Raw genomic sequence first — 22,579 nt, forward strand, 5'->3', positions numbered from 1 at the left:
AATCAGAACACCAGACTTCATTTTTGTTCAAGTTGACGAGTGAGAATAAGTTACAGAATGAACTGGCATATTTACGGCAAACTGGTTAGGCAATTTTATTAACACCTTTGAGATGCTACAGTTTGCGTGCATAATGAAAAGATTTGAAGGCAAAACAACACTGCAATACTATTATATGTATTGGCCGAGTAGAAACAATTTGTACTCAAAATAATTACTTTTCATATTAATTGGCTCGAAATGTCATAGGAACATACATACATTCAAAATGAACATTTATAACGTTAAGTGGGACATTTGGCAACTTTGGAAGCAAACTGAAAAAAATTGTACGATATATTTTTTGATCTTTTGACATCTCTCATACATTTTAATCTTTTCAATTCCTGCAGGAATGTACAATTTAATAGACAACATCTCTGCCATTATTGATAACGTGAATTGCTTATCTATTGCACGTGTATGTTATCAGACTAATGTTGATATATTATTACTCAATACCTACTTTAAATTAGGACGTCAATGTGTTCGTCACATTTGTGATGTATTATACGATGTATCATTTTACATCATTTCACATTGATAAAAAAATTATAAATTCTCAAATTCAATCTCATATTTTTTCAAAATTAATACTAATCTCTGATTGGCTATTCGTTGACGTTGATGAAAAATTTATCGCAACAGAATTATAAATCCGCCATTAATGCGGAAATATGCGATAATTTAAACCAGCATACGACTGACAGCGATTTCGAAATGAATCTCATATTTAAAAAAATTCATCGTGTTCAATTCATTGCGCGTTTGCATTATATTCAATTCTAATTTGAAGAACTGTGAAACTTCGCGAGTAATAAAGTAAAATCACCAATCAATTTGAATACTGTAACCGATCAAAATAATTCATTTTTTCTACGATTGAGTACATATTTTTTAAAGCGAATTCTCTCAAGAATTTGAGATGTCATTCGATGAATCATCCTGCGAAATTTTCAATTATTACGGTGACAACATAAGCAGATACGTGAACATTTCGATATGCTTCGTCGGAGTGATTCTGAATCTATTCAACATCCTGGTATTTACAAGAAAAAACATGATGTCATCAGCCAATCTGATATTCACACATTTATCCGTCGTCGATTTATTGTTTTTATTCAGTACCATTCCATTTACATGGATAAAAGACTTTCAATACAGCATTGATGACGTGGACCATCGAACTTACACTCATGCTGTGATTTATTCTCGATGCCAGGATCTTACACACGTTCTGAACTACATGTCAGCATTCCTTACAGTTATGTTGGCCATTTGGAGATACATTGCAGTTGCACATCCATTGAAAGAACGTTCTTGGTGCGATATGAAAACTACACGCAATGTGGTGATAGCAGTTTATATTAGTAGTGTTTTGCTTAATATACCATACTGGTTTACGTCTAATATCACAACGTTTTACACCGATGATGGAGAACCTTGGTACTACCCTTTTCCAGTGGTACGAGGTTCAATGGCGGATATTTCATACCTAACTACAGCAGTGCTAGAACAATTACTGCCATCAGTTGCCTTGCCAATATTTTCTTTCAAGTAAGTGATCAATTTGCAATACCTTACTCGTAGTATAGTCTACGGTCCAACAGGCAAAAATACACAACATCTCATTTTGACTCGAAACCAGGGGGGGGGGGTGGTCGAACGAACTCCTTTATGCTTTAGATAATAATTTTTTGGGCCCCAGAGTTGATGTGCCTGCGTATTCGTTTTTGTGATATTTGTTAAAACTCACACTACCAAGTGGCAAGCTGAAGTAAACACATCTTTAGAATAACGAAACTGCAGTCAGTTAATAATTTGATTGAAAAAATTTGGTCCAAGCAATTTTTAAAAATTGAGAGTTTTTAATTCCCACTCCCCTTATTGTGCAAATGAAACACAACCTGTCACAAATACGTACCTATCTAATCAGTTTGTTTGGTTGTCTGTTTGTTTTGTAGACTGATTGTAGTTCTATTGAGAAAATCAAATAACGTACAACTGCAGACTTCGTCTTCAAGCATCCGAAACAACACCAGAAACCTCAGGATGAAACAACAAACCGACCGATCAATTATCATAACGTTGGTAGTTGTAGCATCATTTTTAATCGTACGACTTCCTACAGGAATATCCAAGTTAATCGTCAGCATACCTATACCTAGCACGTACATTGTGATGTCTTATAACGTAATCATGTGCATTCACAAGTTGAGATCGGTATTCGGGACCTTGAATATAATCAATATGTCCATTACGTTTATAGTATATTACACCATGAGTCAAAATTTTAGAGCCACGTTTAAATTTCTGTTCAGTAGTATTAATGTGTCTTCTCCAGAAGTGAACCAGGTTGCTTTAGGAAGTATGAGAAAATCTTATACAGGTCCAAGAGTACTTAGATGAGAAGATGAACACTAATGAAGGTATAATTCCTGCATGAAATCAATAGAGATCTCACAATAGAGCCAAGAGTCAGTATCTACAATTTCAAATGTCAACTACCTATTTAAACTTCAAGTTTCATTATAGAATTCATTCAAATACGTACGTACCAGCTCAGATACGTTTTCTCAATCCTAAAATTATCATTTGAGAATTTTCAAAATACATGTATCCACATTCCAATTGAAGTTTATTTTTCTACTTTGATTTTCGAAACATAAAAGGCATTCATAAGAGTTGCAGCAGTTGGAAAAAAATCCGAGTGACCCGAAGCAGACGATTTAAATCAGCTGAAGGAGTGTGAAAAATCGTAATGACTAATGAGGAAATAAGTGGTTATGACGTCATATTACACATAAGAGATTTTATTTGAGGAGCTGAGAATCAAAACTCACATTTGCCACCATAAACGATTTTGAGAAAAACGCGAAAAACTGAGTTAGTAGTGTTGCCAGTTGAAAAAACTTATAATACCAAAATGAATCATTAGATAGCGCTACTAGCACACGATTCCGTGTGTTGGCTGATTTTCATCTAGCTCCCTTCTGCTTTAATATCCAGACAAAGAATGGCAAATGTGAGTTTTGACTCCAAGATTTGCGATCAATTTTTTTTTCACTGTTTTAATTACGACGATAGGGAAAAGTTTGATAACGAGCTGAATTTTGGTACACGGGGGTTTTTTGATACGCTGAACACGAATTTGGGGTGTCCGGGTGAATCCGGTGTACGCTTCCCCCTTTTTTGTGGACCTTAAGCCCCCAAATTTGTTTTTTTGCGTTTAAGTCCGAAAATATGCAATTTTATGCAAAATTTATGTTTTTTGGGTCGCAGAATACGAATTTGACAATATTTTTTTTGTAGGGGTGGGGGATGAGAGGGTGAGGGGGCGATAAATTCAAAATTTGACTATAATGATGTGTGATATGTTGAAATGTATGTTTTTGAGGATGTAGATCACGAATTTGACAATATTTTTTTCGTAGGGGGTCAATGGTGGGGGCCGAGGGGTGAAAATGGTTGAAAATTCAAAATTTGACTATAATGATGTGTGATATGTCGAAATGTATGTTTTCGAGGTTGTAGATCGCGAATTTGACAATATTTTTTTCGTAAGGGTTAATGGTGGGGGATGAAGAGGGTGAAAAATTCAAAATTTGACCATAATGATGTGTGATATGTCGAAATGTATGTTTTTGAAGGTGTAGAAAAGGTGAAGGGTGGGGGATGGAGAATTTTCTATTGGAGAGCCGTCAAAGTCCCTGGAAGAAAAAATTTGTAACATTTAAACAAAATTCACCATGATTTTTCACTATAATTGACTGTTGTGGTCGCCGGGGCATTCGGGGGCAAAAATGGCAAATGACATCTTGAAATACACAATCTTAAGTACTAGCCACTGGGATTTCCCGTGCATCTACGTGCAAAAATTTGTTCTATTCCTATTTATGTAGCAGAGTAGGCAAAAAACGGAGTTTTAACGTCAATTAACCCTCTATAATGACTTTATAACAACTAAAATCGAGTAAATTGATGAAAATTACTCACTTTCAGTCGAATTATTCATACTTGGTACATTTCGACATATCACACATCATTATGGTCAAATTTTGAATTTTTCACTCCCTTCATCCCCCACCATTAACCCTTACGAAAAAAATATTGTCAAATTCGTGATCTACACCCTCAAAAACATACATTTCGACATATCACACATCATTATAGTCAAATTTTGAATTTCTCGCCCCCCTCACCCCCTCACCACCACCCCTACAAAAAAATTATTTTCAAATTCGTATTTTGCGACCCAAAAAACATAAGGGAGGATACCATTGTACCATTTTTTTAGGGTTCATTGTATGTTTTTGAATTACGCCCGTTTTGAGGCTGCTCACAGTCCACTGTGCACCCCTACTTTGAGTGACCATAGGTCAACCCCCTTTGGGGTGGGAAACTTCGCTGACTCTTCATTCGACGTGGAATAGTGAAACGAAATCAATGAGAAGCATTTTGCATAAAATTGCATATTTTCGGACCTGAACGCTTAAAATCAAATTTGGGGGCTTATGGTCCACAAAAAAGGGGGAAGCGTACACCGGATTCACCTGGACACCCCAAATTCGTGTTCAGCGTATCAAAAAACCCCCGTGTACCAAAATTCAGCTTGTTATCAAACTTTTCCCTATGGAATTTTGCAAACAAAACTAAGTTTTCATCAAAACATTCAAAACTCACATTTGCCAATGGCAAATGTGAGTTTTGACTCTAACCCTTGGTTTTGAAAGTGAATTTCACACCAAAATGACTTTGATCCAAAAAAAACCGAATATGTCACATTATAGAGTGTAAAACGGTATATCCAAATCTGCCATAAAACGGTTTTTTTTTGGCAAATGTGAGTTTTGATTCTCAGCTCCTCATTTAGTTAAGTATCTCTAATGTACATTTAGGTTATAGATCCCAAAATTGACAAAAATACGAGATTTTTTCGAAAATGATCCAACTTTGAAAACCCCTGACTCAGTCCCCTGAACAGCTGGAGGGTTCAAAATTTTTCAGGCCAGTCTCCCACTCAAAGTAAACTTTTCCACTAATTTACGTCAAGATCCAGTGCATGTTTTATTTTTCGACCCACTCAGCTGAGAATTTGCATAACATGCCCAAATTTGAGCATTTGACTTTTTTTGGTTTTTGATCAAAATCTCAAAAACTATATCAATAAAAAATTTTATTTCAGGCGCAAATCATAGCGAAGGATTTCAAGAACCTAAGTTGCGAATGTTCAAAAATTAGGTGCGCAAACTTGGGCACACGTGTGATGTGAAAAAATCCGGATTTTGGAAGCCGGATTATTCTAATCAGAAAACGATTAAAATTTCATAAAATGAGCGGAAATTTGTCAATGATAGAAAAAACTTCCATCCGGTCAGCATCGGTCACTTTCGAATAAAAACACATTAGGTAGGTATTTCTCCCATTTTTGACTAATATCATGTGAAAAATAAGCGATACCCAGCATAATCGTACCATCACCGGATGAGTATTTATAATGAAACAAAACTACATACATCAGTACGTTGCCAGGATTAATCGCAATGTGAAATAGTTCGCGTGGTCAGTTTTTTGTACACATGCACCATCCGCACAAAATTATCAAAAAAATCGAACCCATGAGTGAAAAGTAGTGAGTTTAAAAGTAGAATCAGTTTTAAATTTAAACAAAAGTGAACAAAACAATTCGCTGTTTCTAATTCTATCAAGACAAATATTTTTCCGCTGAATTTTTTTGAAAAATCGAGATGTCACCTACAACATCATTTTGCGAATTAATCGAATATTACTGGTTTGATATAAGTGGCTACGCAGACATTTCCATATGTTTCATTGGAGCGATTTTAAATGTATTCAACATACTGATATTTACAAGGAAAAATATGATTTCATCGGTGAATTTGATATTCACCCATTTGGCCGTCGCAGATTTGCTGAATTTACTAACAAACATTCTGTATACATGGATTTACTTCTTTCACTACTTGCAAGGAGATATCAAAAATTGGACTTACACAGTTGCAGTAATTTATTTTTGTTGTGTGGTTTTCACGAATACTTTTGGCTTCATGTGCCCATTTTTCACAGTGATGTTGGCTATATGGAGATACATTGCTATAGCACACCCATTGAAAGCACGTTATTGGTGTACAATGAAAATCACACGCAATACAGTCATCACTTGTTACATCACTAGTGCTTTGTTTAGCACACCAATGTACTTTGCCCACGGAATTGTGCAATACGCTACAGAAGAAAACGCATTTTGTTACCTCTTAACTCCAAAATATGATTCCATTTTATTTGATACTGCATTTTTCATCAAATCAGTGTTACAACAATTGTTGCCATCAGTAGTGCTGTCAGTATTCAGTTTTAGGTAAGTAATCAAAACCAAACAGAGAAAATTCAGTATGCACTCGCACGTGATGAAAAATATTTCAATTTCATATGATCGGAAAATAAATAGTTTCCTAGACAGTTTTGTGGTTGGAAAATACGTCTTTAACGCAGCCATCTAAACATGTGCGGAAAGCAGTAGGGAGGAAAGTAACTGTTTTCAGCGCATGTTCACAAATTCGAAATTAACAATTTTTGAAAATTTCAGCATTTATTTTCCTCTCATATGAAATGAAAATAGTATACGCGACAGGATTGAACAGTAACGCGATTAACTTTCCGCTCCTGTCACGTGATGTACTATACTGAATATGAAAATAGCTATACAGTACCTTTAATTACATATTTACTTACGGAAGAACTGAAATGAATAATGGAATTTTGTTTTTATAGAATGATTGTCGCGCTATTAACAAAAGGACCCGATAATGAACCACAAACTTCACGTTCAAATGTCCGAAATAACGCTAGGAGCGTAACAATGAAACAACAAACTGATCGATCAATAATCATAACCTTGACAGTTGTGGTATTATTTTTGATCACACAAATTCCTCTCGGAGTGGAAAATCTATTCGCGACATTGTTACCTGACATTTTGTATAAATTGGATCAAGATCAAGTTTTATGTTACCGGAGGTATGTCAGTGTGCTATCAGGAACTACCTGTTATTACATCAATATGTCTGTGTCATTTGTTGTATATTACGCCATGAGTCAAAATTTTAGAACCACATTTCTATCTCTGTTCAACAGCAGTAGGATTACTTCTCGAAAAATGAACGTCTTTCGTTTGATTAGTATGAAAAAAACTCATACAATCTCCGAAGAAGACCATGTTTAATGAAAACGAAGCCATATTAAAGTCGGAGATCCCAATATCGATCAAACCACGCACACTTTTGTCTTAAGAAAGAGCACGACGCTCTTAATCAGGTCATATTTCATTTTCTCCCTTATCAAAAGCTCATCCCGGTTGTCACACAAAATAATGGTCACAGTTTTCAAACTTATCTAAGGCCGACAATCCCAACGTCAAACCAACATTTTGTCATGGAATGTATACGCATATCGTTGGATGATAAAATTATCGCAATCGAGCGCAAAAATGACATTTTATTGGATTATAAAATAATGTTTGTTACAGAGTATAATGGTTGAAACGTTTTGAGTTTTTCAATTTTTTTTGTCCTCTGTTTGTAGCAACATAGTAGTACCTATAATTTTAGATCTCATAGTTCGGGATATCAAAAAATTTAGTTGAGTAATGTAATGGTCTGAAACTTGAGTAATCGAGTTATGGATGCTCAAGTTCATGAGAATGAGAAAATGCGAAAAAATAGACAAATCGCAAGTTTTCATGCCCAAACAGTTGTTCTCAACGAGCTTAATTGTACTGAAATGCTCAAAATTAGATAAATTTTACCAGCCGTATCTTTTTCGGGGGGAGGGAGACCCTTGTGAGAGGATACAGCATAGAGTAAGAAGTAAGAGCAACTAATCTTCGACTATAGAGCAGCCCCTCGTACACATTTGTCTAAAAAAAAGAGCAGGCTCTTGATCAGTTCATATCCCATTTTCTCCCTTATCAAAAGCTCATCCCATGTTTCTCTACCAGATTATGGTCATCACTTTTAACCTTATCCAATATCAACATTCCCAACGTCAAACTAACACTTCGTCATTGGAAATATTCGCGTATCAGTGGGTGATAAAATTATCGCAGTCGAGCGCACACATACCTACTTGTCATTTTATTGGATTATAAAATAAAGTCTGGCACAAGGTATGATAGGTAAATCAAGGTATAGGTACACGTTTTCCATTTTCATTTTTATAACTTTTTTAAAAAAAATAAATGTTTGTCCTCTGTGTAGCAACATAGTATAATATTTCAGAGTTCATCATCTTAGTGACCACTCCCCCCCGCCTACCTGAATGCATATTTCAAGCGATGAAACTCACCAATCCAGTGAAAAAATTGACGTTAGAAAATTCAGTTGAGCAGTCGTAACGAGTGAACTTTTCGGGGCAATTCAATTCCCTTTATACGAATCTGAACCTTGATAAATCAAGTTAATGGATGCTCAAGTTTATGAGAAAATGCGAAAAAATTGACAAACCGCTAATTTTTTGTCCAAAAAGTGGTTCTTGGCGAGCTTAGTTGCACTGGATCATTTCAGAGCATACTCTTTCCAAAAATTGCGGCCTTGTTTAAGTCTGAGCGGACACTTTAAGTTGTCCTGTTATTAAAATGAAGGTTCTCAGGGATACACTTAATTCGGTGAAAGCCCCTCGACAACTTTTTTTTCATTATCCATTCCAGTAAGTTAACTGTAGGTAATTAGAGTAGTAAGTACTGTACCTACCTAAGTAAATGAATAACCAAGTAAAATATGTACTTACCTACAATATAAGTAAACATTCAAGTATAAGTAAATGAAATTCTTTAAACTGACATCATAAAACCCAAGTTACACTTAGGTACCTACTCAAATAACTTTTGTAAGTTAGTTTAAGTCGGAACTGTTAACGTATGCATTAAGTATTCAAAAACTAAAGTATATGTATGTAATTAAAAAATGATACACACAAAATAGTTGTTCATCATTTCTGACTTATCTACTATTACCTAGGCAGTGTTTGACCTACTGGGGCGCTCTCCAAATGTACTTCGCAACTGGGTAAGCAGGTACCTTCATCAATTTTCACGATTACTCTTACTAAATTGAAGTGCTTCTTATGCTTTGGATAATTTTTTCATAAAACCAATGTTTATATTGAATTCACAATTAGATATCTTTCGAACAAACCACCCTACAGAAAAATCTATAGCCTCGAGCAGAAGAAAATGTCACGCTCTACAATTTCCTTCGGCTTCATTTTTTCCTAGGATGCATAGTTTTATCATAAAATTAAATTTTGTTGATTGCGCTATCATTTTGAAATTTTTAAATTAAATAATCTGATGGAAGTATTATTTTATTTGCTAGATTTCAAAAGTCTGTTCTCCGGTCCTGAAAAGTTGAATGTTATACATGCGATAGGGAAAAAATTCGAATAACAGAAAGCGGATGATTATTTAATCAGAAAACGATGGTGATTCCATAAAACTAGCGGAAAGGCGTCAGTGACAGAAAAAACTTCCATCCGGTCAGCAACGGTCACTTTCGAATAAAAACACATTATTTACGCCATTTTTGGTGGATATAATTTGAAAAAAAGCGATAATAAAAATGTAGAATCACCGGATGAGTATTTATAAGGCAACAAAACTACACCAGTACGTTGCCGGTATTTTAGAGCGGGCAAATAGCGGTTTTAAAAAGGAAAAAATTGGCACATCAATTTTTTCTTCGGGAATGTGTTCGGATGGACCCTCTGAACCACCAAAAAAAAGCCGACTCTCCTATCCCTGGAGGAAAATTTTTTAGGGGGCTGAAACCGGTTCCGATTCACGTTTTTTGCGTTTTACTCCGTAAATATTAGGTTTTTGAGAAAAACTACCATGAAGAAAAATGTTCCCCTTTCAATTCTCGACAATTTGATGCTACGCTCGATATCCATTGCTCAAGGGGGGTGTCCAAAAAAAGGGGTGAAAAGAGTAGGTGTTTCAAAAAAGGTCAGTCCAATAAATTAATCAAAATTACCACTTAAAATCATTCGTTTTGGCTCAAATTTTTTTTACAAAGTCTACTCACCCAACTACTAATCAAACTATCGTTGGTTTGTCTTCAACCCTCCTCGGGGGTTCGTGAGGGTTGCTTGATTTTTCAAGTAACACACTACTGAATCATATATTTGAAAAACAAATCTGGACGTGCGATATATCGAATAGTATGTTTTCGAGGTCGCTGAATACGAATATGAACTCATTTTTTGCATACAACCCCTCAAAGCCCCTCTGTGCCCCAAAATGGGGGTCAAAATTTTGAAAAATCGTGAAAAGTCGAGTGATATATCGAATGGTACGTTTTCGAGGTCGCCGAGTGCGAATATGAACTTATTTTTAGGGTCCCACCCCCCAATGTCCCTCTGTGCCCCAAAATGAGGGTGAAAATTTTGAAAAATCGTGAAAAGTCGAGTAATATATCGAATTGCATGTTTTAAAAGTCGCTGAGCACGAATATGACCTTATTTTTTGGGCCCAACCCCGCACAGCTCCCAACTGCTCCCAAAAAATACCAAAATTTTGAAAAAATGTGAAAAGTCGAGTGACATATTGAATGGTATGTTTTCGAAATCACTTTTTTCCTGCTCTACTTACGATCCCTCAAAATCCCCTTACGCCCACTAAATAGGATAAAATTTCGAAAAGTCACCAAAACGCCCCCCAAATAGGATAAAATTTCGAAACGTCACCAAAAAACGTGTAATACGTCGAATAGTATGTTTTCAAGATCGCTGAATACGACTACAGACTCATTTTTATTATTTCACTCATTTTACTATTCGAACGTCTTATACTAACGCCACAAAATTATCCTCAATGTCTTTAGTAGGTAAAATGTCAATCTTCTTGTCTATCTCAGTGTTTTCATTTCGATTGTTTTCCTGTAAAGTTTTCGATTTCATTTTTTACAGTAGACTCCCAATTATCCGACTTTCAGGTTATCCGACTCACTTTTCGCATTATCCGACCCACCAAGGTCGGATAATCCAAAAAACATCTAATTTTTGATTTTGGAGTGTAAATAATGATGCAGGATTCAGCATTTTGTATTCTAACAGTGTTATTTTCCTTGAAATCGATCCAACTTATCTCAAAAAATTATAATTTGAGTCAGTATTTCATTGTCTTATGTACAAAAGTACGTTATTTTTGTTTATTAGATATTTTTTCGATTCTTTGTTCCTGTTTTGAGCCAAAACTTGATTTTCTGAATGAAAGCTTGTCGTCACAAGCTTATGCACTTCATTTTTACGCTTAAAACATCAATTTTGGATTATCCGACTTTTTTGATATCCGACCCACCTTACACCCCCGATTAGGTCGGATAATCGGGAGTCTACTGTATTGGCTACCAATCGAAAACAAAATGAAATCATTTTTTTTTTTATGTAAGAAAACATCGAAAATTAGTAGTTCGTAGTTCGTGTTTTTTAAAAAAAAACATGCCATTCGATATATCAGTCGACTTTTCACGAGTTATCAAAATTTTGACCTTAATTTTGAGGCACAGAGGGGCTTTGCGGGGCTGTAGGCAAAAAATAAGTTCATATTCGTACTCAGCGATTTCGAAAACATACCATTCAATATGTCACTCGACTTTTCACATTTTTTCAAAATTTTGGTATTTTTTGGGGGCAGTTGGGAGCTGTGCGGGGTTGGGCCCAAAAAATAAGGTCATATTCGTGCTCAGCGACTTTTAAAACATGCAATTCGATATATCACTCGACTTTTCACGATTTTTCAAAATTTTCACCCTCATTTTGGGGCACAGAGGGACATTGGGGGGTGGGACCCTAAAAATAAGTTCATATTCGCACTCGGCGACCTCGAAAACGTACCATTCGATATATCACTCGACTTTTCACGATTTTTCAAAATTTTGACCCCCATTTTGGGGCACAGAGGGGCTTTGAGGGGTTGTATGCAAAAAATGAGTTCATATTCGTATTCAGCGACCTCGAAAACATACTATTCGATATATCGCACGTCCAGATTTGTTTTTCAAATATATGATTCAGTAGTGTGTTACTTGAAAAATCAAGCAACCCTCACGAACCCCCGAGGAGGGTTGAAGACAAACCAACGATAGTTTGATTAGTAGTTGGGTGAGTAGACTTTGTAAAAAAAATTTGAGCCAAAACGAATGATTTTAAGTGGTAATTTTGATTAATTTATTGGACTGACCTTTTTTGAAACACCTACTCTTTCCACCCCTTTTTTTTGACACCCTCCTTGAGCAATGGGTATCGAGCGTAGCATCAAATTGTCGAGAATTCAAAGGGGAACATTTTTCGTCATGGTAGTTTTTCTCAAAAACCTAACATTTACGGAGTAAAACGCAAAAAACGTGAATCGGAACCGGTTTCAGCCCCCTAAAAAATTTTCCTCCAGGGATAGGAGAGTCGGCTTTTTTTTGGTGGTTCAGAGGGTCCATCCGAACACATTCCCGAAGAAAAAATTGATGTGCCAATTTTTTCCTTTTTGCCGCTGCTTTTTTACGTTATTTTCCCGCTCTATTTGTCGCGATGTGAAATTCGTTTATGGAAAAAGTTCGCGTGGTCCGTTTACTGTACACATGCATCATCCGCAGAAATTATTAGAAAAATTGAACCCTTGAGTAAAAAGTCGTGAGTTTTAAAGTTGATCATTTTTCAATTTGAAGAACATTGAACAAAACAATTCGCTGTTTCTATCTGGACTAATACTTTACGGGTGAATTTTTTTGAAACATCGAGATGTCACCTGGTACATCATTATGCAAATTCATCAAATATTATTATTATAATATAGAAGGCTACGCAGACATTTCCATATGTTTCATCGGAGTGATTTTGAATGTATTCAACATCGTGGTATTTACAAGGAAAAATATGGTTTCATCAGCGAATTTGATATTCACCCATTTGGCCGTTGCAGATTTATTGAATTTACTAACAAGCATTCTGATTTCATGGATATTCTTCTTTCAAAGGAGGGAAAATGATGTCGAAAAACTGACTTACACACTTGCAGTAATTGATTTAGGTTCGTCGTTTTTGAAAAATACTCTTCGTTTCATGTGCGTATTTTTCACAGTGATGTTGGCTATATGGAGGTACATCGCTGTAGCACATCCATTGAAAGCACGTTATTGGTGTACAATGAAAATCACACGCCATGCAGTCATCGCTTGTTACATTACTAGTGTTTTGCTCAGCACACCATACTATTTTTCCTATAATATTGTGCCGTACAAACTTACACATACACCTGAAAAAGCATTTTACTACATCATAGAAGAAAAATATGATTCTATTATGCTCGATATTGCATTTTTTATCAACGCAGTGCTGCAACAATTATTGCCATCAGTTGTGCTGCCAATATTCAGTTTTAGGTAAGGAGGTAATCAAAACCGAACAAGAACAATTTTTAACTTTTAAGGCACTCGCACGTGGTGAAAAGTACACTCTGAATAGATACGATATACACAGTAGCCTTAATTGGTTAGGTAGGTACCTATGCAACAACTGAAATGAGTGATCCGGTTTTGTTTTTGTACATAGAATGATAATCGCGCTATTAACAAAAGGACCCGATAATGATCTACAAACTTCATGTTCAAACGTCCGGAATAACGCCAGAAACGCAAAAATGAAACAACAAACCGATCGATCAATAATCATAACCTTGACAGTTGTAGTATTATTTTGGATCACACAAATCCCTCTTGGAGTGTACAACCTTATCGCAACAGTGTTCCCTGACATTTTCATGAAGATGGGTATTGATCTGTCATGTTTCATTACGTGTGTCGATGTTGTATCAGCAGGTACCATTTATTACATCAATATGACCGTGTCATTTTTCGTATATTACGCCATGAGTCAAAATTTTAGGACCACATTTCTGTCTCTGTTCAACATCGGTAGGATTACTTCTCGAAAAATAAACGTTTTTCGTTTGATTAGTACGAGGAAAAATCATACAAGCCTAGAAGAAGGCCATGTTTAATGAAAACAGTTCTGTACGAAGCAAATTGGACCAGGGATCCCAAAATCGATGAAACCATTCACACATTGGCCTAAAAAAAAGCATGATCTTGATCAGGTCACATCCCATTTTCTCTCTTGTCAAAAAATCATCCTGGTTATTTCACTAGGTAAGTAATGGGCTTCATTTTCAACCTTATCTAATATCTATCAACAATCCCAACGTCAAACTAACACTTCTGACTTCGTCATAGAAAATATGCGCGTATCATTAGTTGATAAAATTGTTGCAGTCAAGCGCACAAATATCATTTTTTGGAAAAATAATGTCTGTTACAGAGTATGATAATTAAATCGTTTTATAAGTTTTTTTTTCAATTCTTATAATTTTTTTGAAGCAAATAGTACATTACATTACTAGATTAATAAAGTGGGTGATTATGAACGAGTGCAAAGTTACGCGCGAGTCGAAGACGAGCGCTGTAACTTTGCACGAGTTCATAATCACACACTTTATTAATCGCGTAGTGTAAGGTGCTTTACATAATAAACACTCGTAACCTCGCCATTTTACACTTCTGTTGTTTAGATGCAAAAAATGTGCGTCTATGAGTGACCAAACTTCACCGGTTAAATGCGTTAAATTATGTCCGAACGTAACACGTACGTAATGGCGAGTTTCGCGGCGTTGCCACATAACACTAGGGATATAATACGCTCATTATGTACGTGTTTGACCCGACATTAGGTCGCTCATAATGACGTACATTTTGCATCTAGCGACAGAGGTGTAATGATGAGATTACGAGTGTGTATTACGTAAAATTCATTTTTTTTGTTTGTAACTACAGCAAAAATTCATTTTTTTTGTTTGTAACTACATAGTATAACTTTGGAGCCCATTGTTATAGTAATCCACCAACCACTCCCCCCCACTCGAAAAAATTTTAAGCGATAGAAAACGAATTTCAGAACATTTAGTTGAATAATCGCTTAGCGAGTGAGCATTTCGAGACAATTCAACTCCCTTTATACGGATTTGAAAACTTGATTAATTGAGTATAATGAATGCTCAAGTTTATGAGAAAATGCGAAAAAATTGACAACTCGTGAGTTTTTCAATCTGAAAAGTCGTTCTTAGCAAAATTACTTGTACTGAAATACTCTAAATGAGATATATTTCCAACCCCTAGCTTTTTCAAGAGGGGGAGACTACCTTGAGAGGACACGGCATCATTGAGTAAGTTTGTGTCCTTAGTCTGGACGTCAGAGCAGCTCCCTTTTTTGAGAAATCCCTTTGGTAGGGACCAAAGTTGACGAAATTGTAGTCCTACCTATTTAGCAAAAATCAACTTAAGTTAGGCTACTTATTATGTTGATAAGTACCTACGAAGTATTTGTTGTTTATTTATTTGTATATTATAAGTATCATCATTTTGGTTTATTGATTTTAATTTATTTCAAAAATACTTTATTGCTTGTTACTTGCCGAAACATTTTTTTTTGTCAGGTATTCGTATTTACATATTTAATATGTATTATTATGTACTAATATAAGGTTCAAGTTGGACGGTTAGGTTAATTAAATTTGCAATTTTAAATGTTGACTTTTTTCCAATTTCAAGTTTAATCGAATCGTTCTCGAATGTTCTATACGACGAGACCTCTCGAGATATTATTGCTGTGTTCAATAAAAATTGAAATGAAACTTGAAATCACTTCAAATTATTTTTTGAGATACGTTCGCGAACGATTCATTTGGAAACTGATTCATTCGTTCGCGAATGATTCACACTGTCAATAGCATAGATCTGTGGAGCTCGCGCCTTTGGGTCGCGCTCTCGTTCCTTACACACACGTACCAACATTCGTCATTCATCCTGTCCTTTCTCCCTTCTAGGAACCTGCCCTCTATTGTCCATCCATCCTGCATCTCTCTCTCTCTCTCTCTCGCGTCTCTTCTAGCGACTAGCCATACACACTGGTCTTAAGATGTTACGAGTTTAGTGTTGAAATAAACGTTTAGATGCCCTGATCACTCGTATGTTTCAATGGTCGTAACAAGAAGCCAGTGCGCTTCAGATCCATGCAGAATCTGAAATAATAGGTACTTTCATATGAGAGTGGGCCATTTTCTCCAAAACTGGTTGGGTAACGACGAGTGCAAAAAAATGACAATTTTTTCAGAAATGGCCATTTCATTGAAGTATCATCACGTCTCCCTTCCAGGGGCACCTCCCAAACCAACATTTTTCCTGAGTAACTTTCATCTCAAAATGGAGATCTCTGCTGAATTCTGTCAAAATCAGTCAACTTTTTTTTCGTGATCTACGTTAATGTTAGAACCTGTTCTATAAATGGTGTTCTCTTACCGCACTCATTTCCTCATCACCATTTTTCACATTCCTTCTGCTGATTCAAATCGTCGTCTCTCTTCATCTGGATTTTTCTCAATAGTCGCAATTTCTTGGAATAGACAATTCCGAAAAGCGAAGTGGAATAGATACCAAAATTCAAAAAAATCCAGAAAAATAGTTGAACACAAACTTAGGTAACTGAGGTACTTACTTAATTTTTTTGTATTTTTGAAAATGACTAAAATGGCTGAAAAATTGGCACCACTGCGTTTCAAAATATTTTTTCATGTTTCAGAATTCAGAAATAATTATTGACCTGAAACTAACTTACTTCATGAGAAATTGTATCCCTAGTTCCAAAATAAGCCATTTATTAAATACATTTTTTGGTCATTTGATCACAGAAGGGACAACTTCAAATAGTGTTGATTCATGTAGCATCCAATAAAATTACTTTCTGACGCCAGGTTCGATATTTGTGTGTCTATTTCCAAGGCAATTTGTTCTCCTCGTTAATGTTTGATTTGTAAACTTTTTTCATAACTTGTAAGTGCTGCTTTTCCACCTTGTACTTCACAACTTGGTGTTTATATCAATTTGTATTTTTATTCTTACCAAATTGAACTGCAATGCTCTAGAATTTTGGTTCCTAGAATTTTTTTCCCAGCATGGATACTTTTTTCATAAAATCAATGTTAATGTTGAGAAGTACAAAAATATCTCACAAGCTCTGCATTTTTTCGACAAATACAACTTCAACAAAGCATCCTATCAAAATTTTACCAAGTTACTAGAAGATCTGAGATTTGGGATCGATTCTATTTTTAATACTAAATCGATTGGAAAGTTGGAAACGGTTTCGAATTGTTAATGAGAAGTGCTAAAGCCTTCGTAGATTTTCATAACTTGAAAATTTTCACAAAACTTCACGACATGAAATCGAAAAGTAGAAATTAACTGCATCTCAATTTCAACATGTCAAGTCGACTGGAGAAAATTTCAAGTCATGTAGGAGCCTCCAGCAACGTTTTGGATGTTTAAGTTTTTTGAAGAAAAAAAAAAACACTATAAAATCTGTTTAAAGTGACTTCATCAAAGATGCTCAATATTGGTGCTTTTCAATTACCCCCTTTACCAATGCGATCCTTTCACGCAGGGGCAGGGGAAAATGCGAAATAAAAAGTTGAAAAAATCAAAATGATTCGTATTTTTAATAATTATAAATGATGGTAGAGTGTACCCATTTTTGATTTATGTTGCATAAAATACTTCAAAATGACCTGTCAGATTAAGATTAACGCAGGTTGGTTGGTTACTTTGTGAACTTCACTTCTCCATTTTGCAACCACCCCACTGCCATAACTGTCGGTTTAGATACATGATAAATTCAAGTTCATCGATTATGCATATTTTTTCATTTTAAAATTAAAAAATGAAAAGCAATCTGATGGAATTATTATTTTATTTGTGAGGTTTTTCAGATCTTTATCTTCAGTTTGTTTTAAAAAGTTGAATAATTACATAGGACAGCTGGTGGAAAAATCCCTGATTACGTAAGCCGGATGATTGAATTTAGAGAACGACTGTGATTCCATAAAAGGTGCGAAATTAGACGTCAATGATAGAAAAAACGTCCACCTGGTCAGTATCGGTCACTTTCGATTAAAAACACATTATTTTATTTCTCCCATTTTTGATAAATACATTTATTAAGTATGTAATATCAATTATCATTTGAAGGAGGAAAAAAGCGATAACATAAAATACGCCACCACTGGTTGAATATTCGTAATGCAACAGAACTACACCGTTACCTAGGTATGTTGCCGGGATTATTCGCGATGTGAAATTCGTCTATGAAAAAAGTTCGCGTTGACAGTTCATAAACCGATCAAAACAATTCGCTGTTTTTATAGACAAATAAGTACTTACTACCTAGTGAATATTTTTGAAAATTCGTGATGTCATCCAGTACGTCATTTTGCGAATTCATCAAATATTACAATATGAATATAAGTGGTTACGTTGACATTTCCGTATGTTCAATTGGAGTGATTCTTAATGTACTCAACATACTGGTATTTACAAGGAAAAATATGATTTCATCATCGAATTTGATATTCACCCATTTGGCCGTTGCAGATTTATTGTATTTACTCACAAGCATTCCGTTTTCATGGATGTGTTTCTTTCATTACAAGCAAAAAGATATCGAAAACGGGACTTACACACTTGCAGAAATTTATTCAGGCTGTGTGTATTTGTTGAATACTCTTCGTTTCATGTGCGTATTTTTCACAGTTATGTTGGCTGCATGGAGGTACATCGCTATAGCATATCCATTGAAAGCACGTTATTGGTGTACAATGAAAATCACACGCAATGCAGTCATCGCTTGTTACATTACTAGTGTTTTGCTCAGCGCTCCAATGTACTTTTCCCACAATACCGTGCAAAAGAACAGTGCAGTTGGAAAAACATATTACTCCCCACTTCAAAAATCTGATTCTACTATGCTTCATATTGCATTACTATTCAAAGCAGTGCTACAACAACTATTGCCATCAGTTGTGTTGCCAATATTCAGTTTTAGGTGAGTAATCATATTAACCGTATAACAGAATTTAGTAAGCTCTCGCATGTGCTGAAAAATAGGTACCTACTGAATAGAAAATAGGTATACATACAGTAGCCTTAATTAATTACCTAGATTAGGAACATCTGAAATTAATAATCCGGTTTTGTTTTTGTAGCATGATTGTTGCGCTAGTTACGAATAAATCAAAATATAATGAACCAAGAACTTCATGTTTAGACGTCCGAAATAATGCTAGAAGTGCAAAAATGAAGCAACAAACCGATCGATCAATAATCATTACCTTGACGGTTGTGGTATTATTTTGGATTGCCCAAATCCCTCTTGGAGTGTATAATCTAATCACAAGGTCGTTACCTAACCTCATTGACAATAAATTGGATAATGATCGATGCATATGTTATGGGAGGTATGTCACTGTGTTATCAGGAGGTAGCTTTTATTACATCAATATGTCCCTATCATTCATCGTGTATTACGGCATGAGTCAAAATTTTAGAACCACATTTCTATCTCTGTTCAACAGTGGCGCGATTGTTTCTAAAAAAATTAACGTTTTTCATATGATTAGTACGAGCAAAACTCATACAAGCCCAGAAGAAGGCCAAGTTTAATTTTAAAAATTCTGTACGGAGCTATAAATGGTGTCAGGGATCCTAGTATCGATCAAACCAGTTATACACATTGGTCTAAAACAACAGCATGTTCTTATAATTAAGTCATATCTGATGTATAGGTTATGCCTTACAATGAGAGATTAGATTTACTGTACGACTTAAGTACTTATCTGATCTCTATACTGATGGAGTTTGAAAGTCGTAAGAGCGGCGATGGGGAAAAAAGATTACCTTGGATGCTTAGGTAGATATCTACCTACGCTAGGGTATTTATTCTGAATTTTCAAAATATGTACCTAATTAGAACGGTCGTTTTAGCGTTCGCGTATTCGATGATATTTTTGCTTAATACATACTAAGTATCTAATATGTTACTACTGTGATGTTTCGAGGATATTATAACGGTTTAATTCAACTCGAATTTTCGAGTCATTTATTTCGTGAATTATGAATTATTTTATTAGATGTATTGAGATCCAGAATAATGGATTATTGTGGCATAATGGTGTGAATTTACTCTTAATATAGTTCTGAGTCTTCAATATGGTGAAGGTAAATGACTGAAGTTTCGAATAATTTATATTTGGTCAAGATAATGATTTCTCAATAAATATAGGTAATACAATTCAGGTATGAATCAATGAAGTTAGCTTTTGAAGATAGAGCATTGTTAGAGTAATTTAGTTGGTAGGACTGGCGCAGAATTGTAGCCTCACCTATACACCTGTATGGGTTGTTTTGTTTATTTTTTTCATGTAATAATAATATAATAATTCAAGTTTAATAATTTTTATTTTATTTTTTAATACTTTATTACTGGTAATCTGCCATTTTTTTTGGTGGTTAAATATTCGTATGTTACCGTTAAAGTATTTACTCCAGGTAATGTATGAAATAACTATTAGTTATTTCCTAGTTATTTCATACATTAACGAAAAAGTATTTAATTCAAGTAAATTGTTCACAGTTCACCTAGGTAATGCATGAAAAATCTAGTTATTCCATGAAATAGCTAGGTGTGATCAGTTAAATCATGAAATGAGCGGTTAAAAATTATTTTATTACAAAAATATAGTTTTGAGCATGATAAAAAACATTAATGACAAAAAAAGCTTCCCAAAAATTGAAAAAAAAATTATTTATTACAGCACTTTTTGCTCGCATGACACTTTGAGTTGCACTTCATTCCATTTTTTACACATTGGCAACGTTTATTTTCTCAACTTTTTCAACAGATATGTAAAAGTAGGGGGTCAAATGGGTCATCTTCACCAGTCAAAACTTTTTTTCATGTTTTAAATCAAAAATCGCATTTTTTCTCAAACTTTCAATTTTTCTAAATCGACTTTACGACATAATGCCATCTCATTTTTTTAATATGCTGTTCAACATCAAAAGTTGTCCATAATATTTTTTTTCAGAATTTCTGAGAGCCGGAATGATATGAAAATTACGTTTTGAAACTTTTCAAGCTAATTTTTCATTTAAAAAAAGTGGCAACACTGATTTTTTATGATATTACCAAAAAGCCTTTCAAAAGCTCAAAACCTGTAACTATTGGAAAAAGTTCCATTTTGGTATGGTAGGTAACTTATCGCGGTTATCGAGTAATCCACTGCTGAAATGGATAATACCTATTATATTTCAAGTTCACTGAAAACTTTGACAACCCCCAGCAGCCTTAAAAAAGGGCTAGAGGGCTGCGATTTCTGCCATTGCCCCATTGGTCATCCCTTCGGAAGGTCTTTCCACAGGAAAAATTTCAAAAAAATCGCCGATCCCCCCTTACCACTTCTTGGTTGAATTGACGTGGAATGACCCCTCATATATGTTCTAGCTTTTGAATTAGCCTTCATTTCTTATTTTATCGCAGTTCATTCATTGAATTCACACTTTAACTAAACACACCTCGTGTATGTATGAAAAGTGTAGAAAACAATCCGATTTCACACTTTTCGTTAATGTATGAAATAACTAGTTATTTCATACATTACCTGGAGTAAATACTTTAACGGTAACACGTACTTATTTACATATTTTAGTGCTACCTATTTGTATAATTATGAATAAGGTTGAAGTAGAACATTAAATATAATTATTTTAATTTATAATTTCAAATGTTGACTTTTTTCAATTTTCAAGTTTTATAAAAGGATTTATTTTCATTCGTTTAAGTATGTATGCTTAGGGGGGATCAACCATTGCCCTCCTCCGAAAAAAAGTCGGCTGATTTTGACCAAATTTAGCAAAGACCTTCATTTTGAGATGAAAGTTACTCAGAAAAAATGTTGGCTTCGGAAGTGTCCCTAGAAGGATGATATGGGTACTCAAAAAAGGTCATTTTTGAAAGAATTGTGGCTATTTTGTCCTTGTCGTTACCCAACCAGTTTTGGGAAAAGTGGCCCAGTTTCAAATGAAAGTACCTATTTAGGATTCTGCGTCGATCTATGCTATTTCCGTCAATATAATTATGTACATACAAGACCTAAAGTTTGAATTTTTACAGAAATTTCACGAAATGAAATCGAAAAGTAGAAATTCACTGTGCACCTCAATTTTAATATATTGACTCGACTAGACAGAATTTCAAGTCATTTAGGGGCCTCCAGCAGCGTTTTGAATGATTCAGTTTTTCGAAAAAAAAAACAACAAAAAAACACCAACATCAAAGCAAATACGCTTAAGATTGGTGCTTTAAGTACGGTTTTGTATTTTTTCATCATTTTTTTTTTTTTTTTTTTTTTGACAGCTGGAACATTGAAAAAATTTTTGAAGGCTGCTGAACGACTCGCAATAACCTTTTCCAGTAAACTTGGCACGTTGAAATTGAGGTGCACAGTGAATTTTAGCTTTCCGATTATTACCTACCTATATTTTTACATGCTCTTTCGATCTAGCTTTGTCCAGTAAAAACATTTTTGTGCAAG

At 34.9% G+C, this 22,579-nt stretch overlaps 1 protein-coding gene across 1 annotated transcript; it reads left to right on the forward strand.

The window, feature by feature from the left end:
• Nucleotides 1-748: 748 nt before the first annotated feature.
• On the forward strand, nucleotides 749-2,616 carry LOC135834510 (sex peptide receptor-related protein 2-like). The gene is made up of 2 exons (XM_065348437.1): nucleotides 749-1,596; nucleotides 2,004-2,616. The coding sequence occupies exons 1-2, from the start codon at nucleotides 965-967 to the stop codon at nucleotides 2,446-2,448; spliced, it is 1,077 nt and encodes a 358-aa protein (XP_065204509.1). The 5' UTR covers nucleotides 749-964; the 3' UTR covers nucleotides 2,449-2,616.
• Nucleotides 2,617-22,579: the final 19,963 nt, after the last annotated feature.

Source organism: Planococcus citri, chromosome 2, assembly GCF_950023065.1.
Source record: "Planococcus citri chromosome 2, ihPlaCitr1.1, whole genome shotgun sequence".
NCBI lineage: Eukaryota > Metazoa > Arthropoda > Insecta > Hemiptera > Pseudococcidae > Planococcus > Planococcus citri.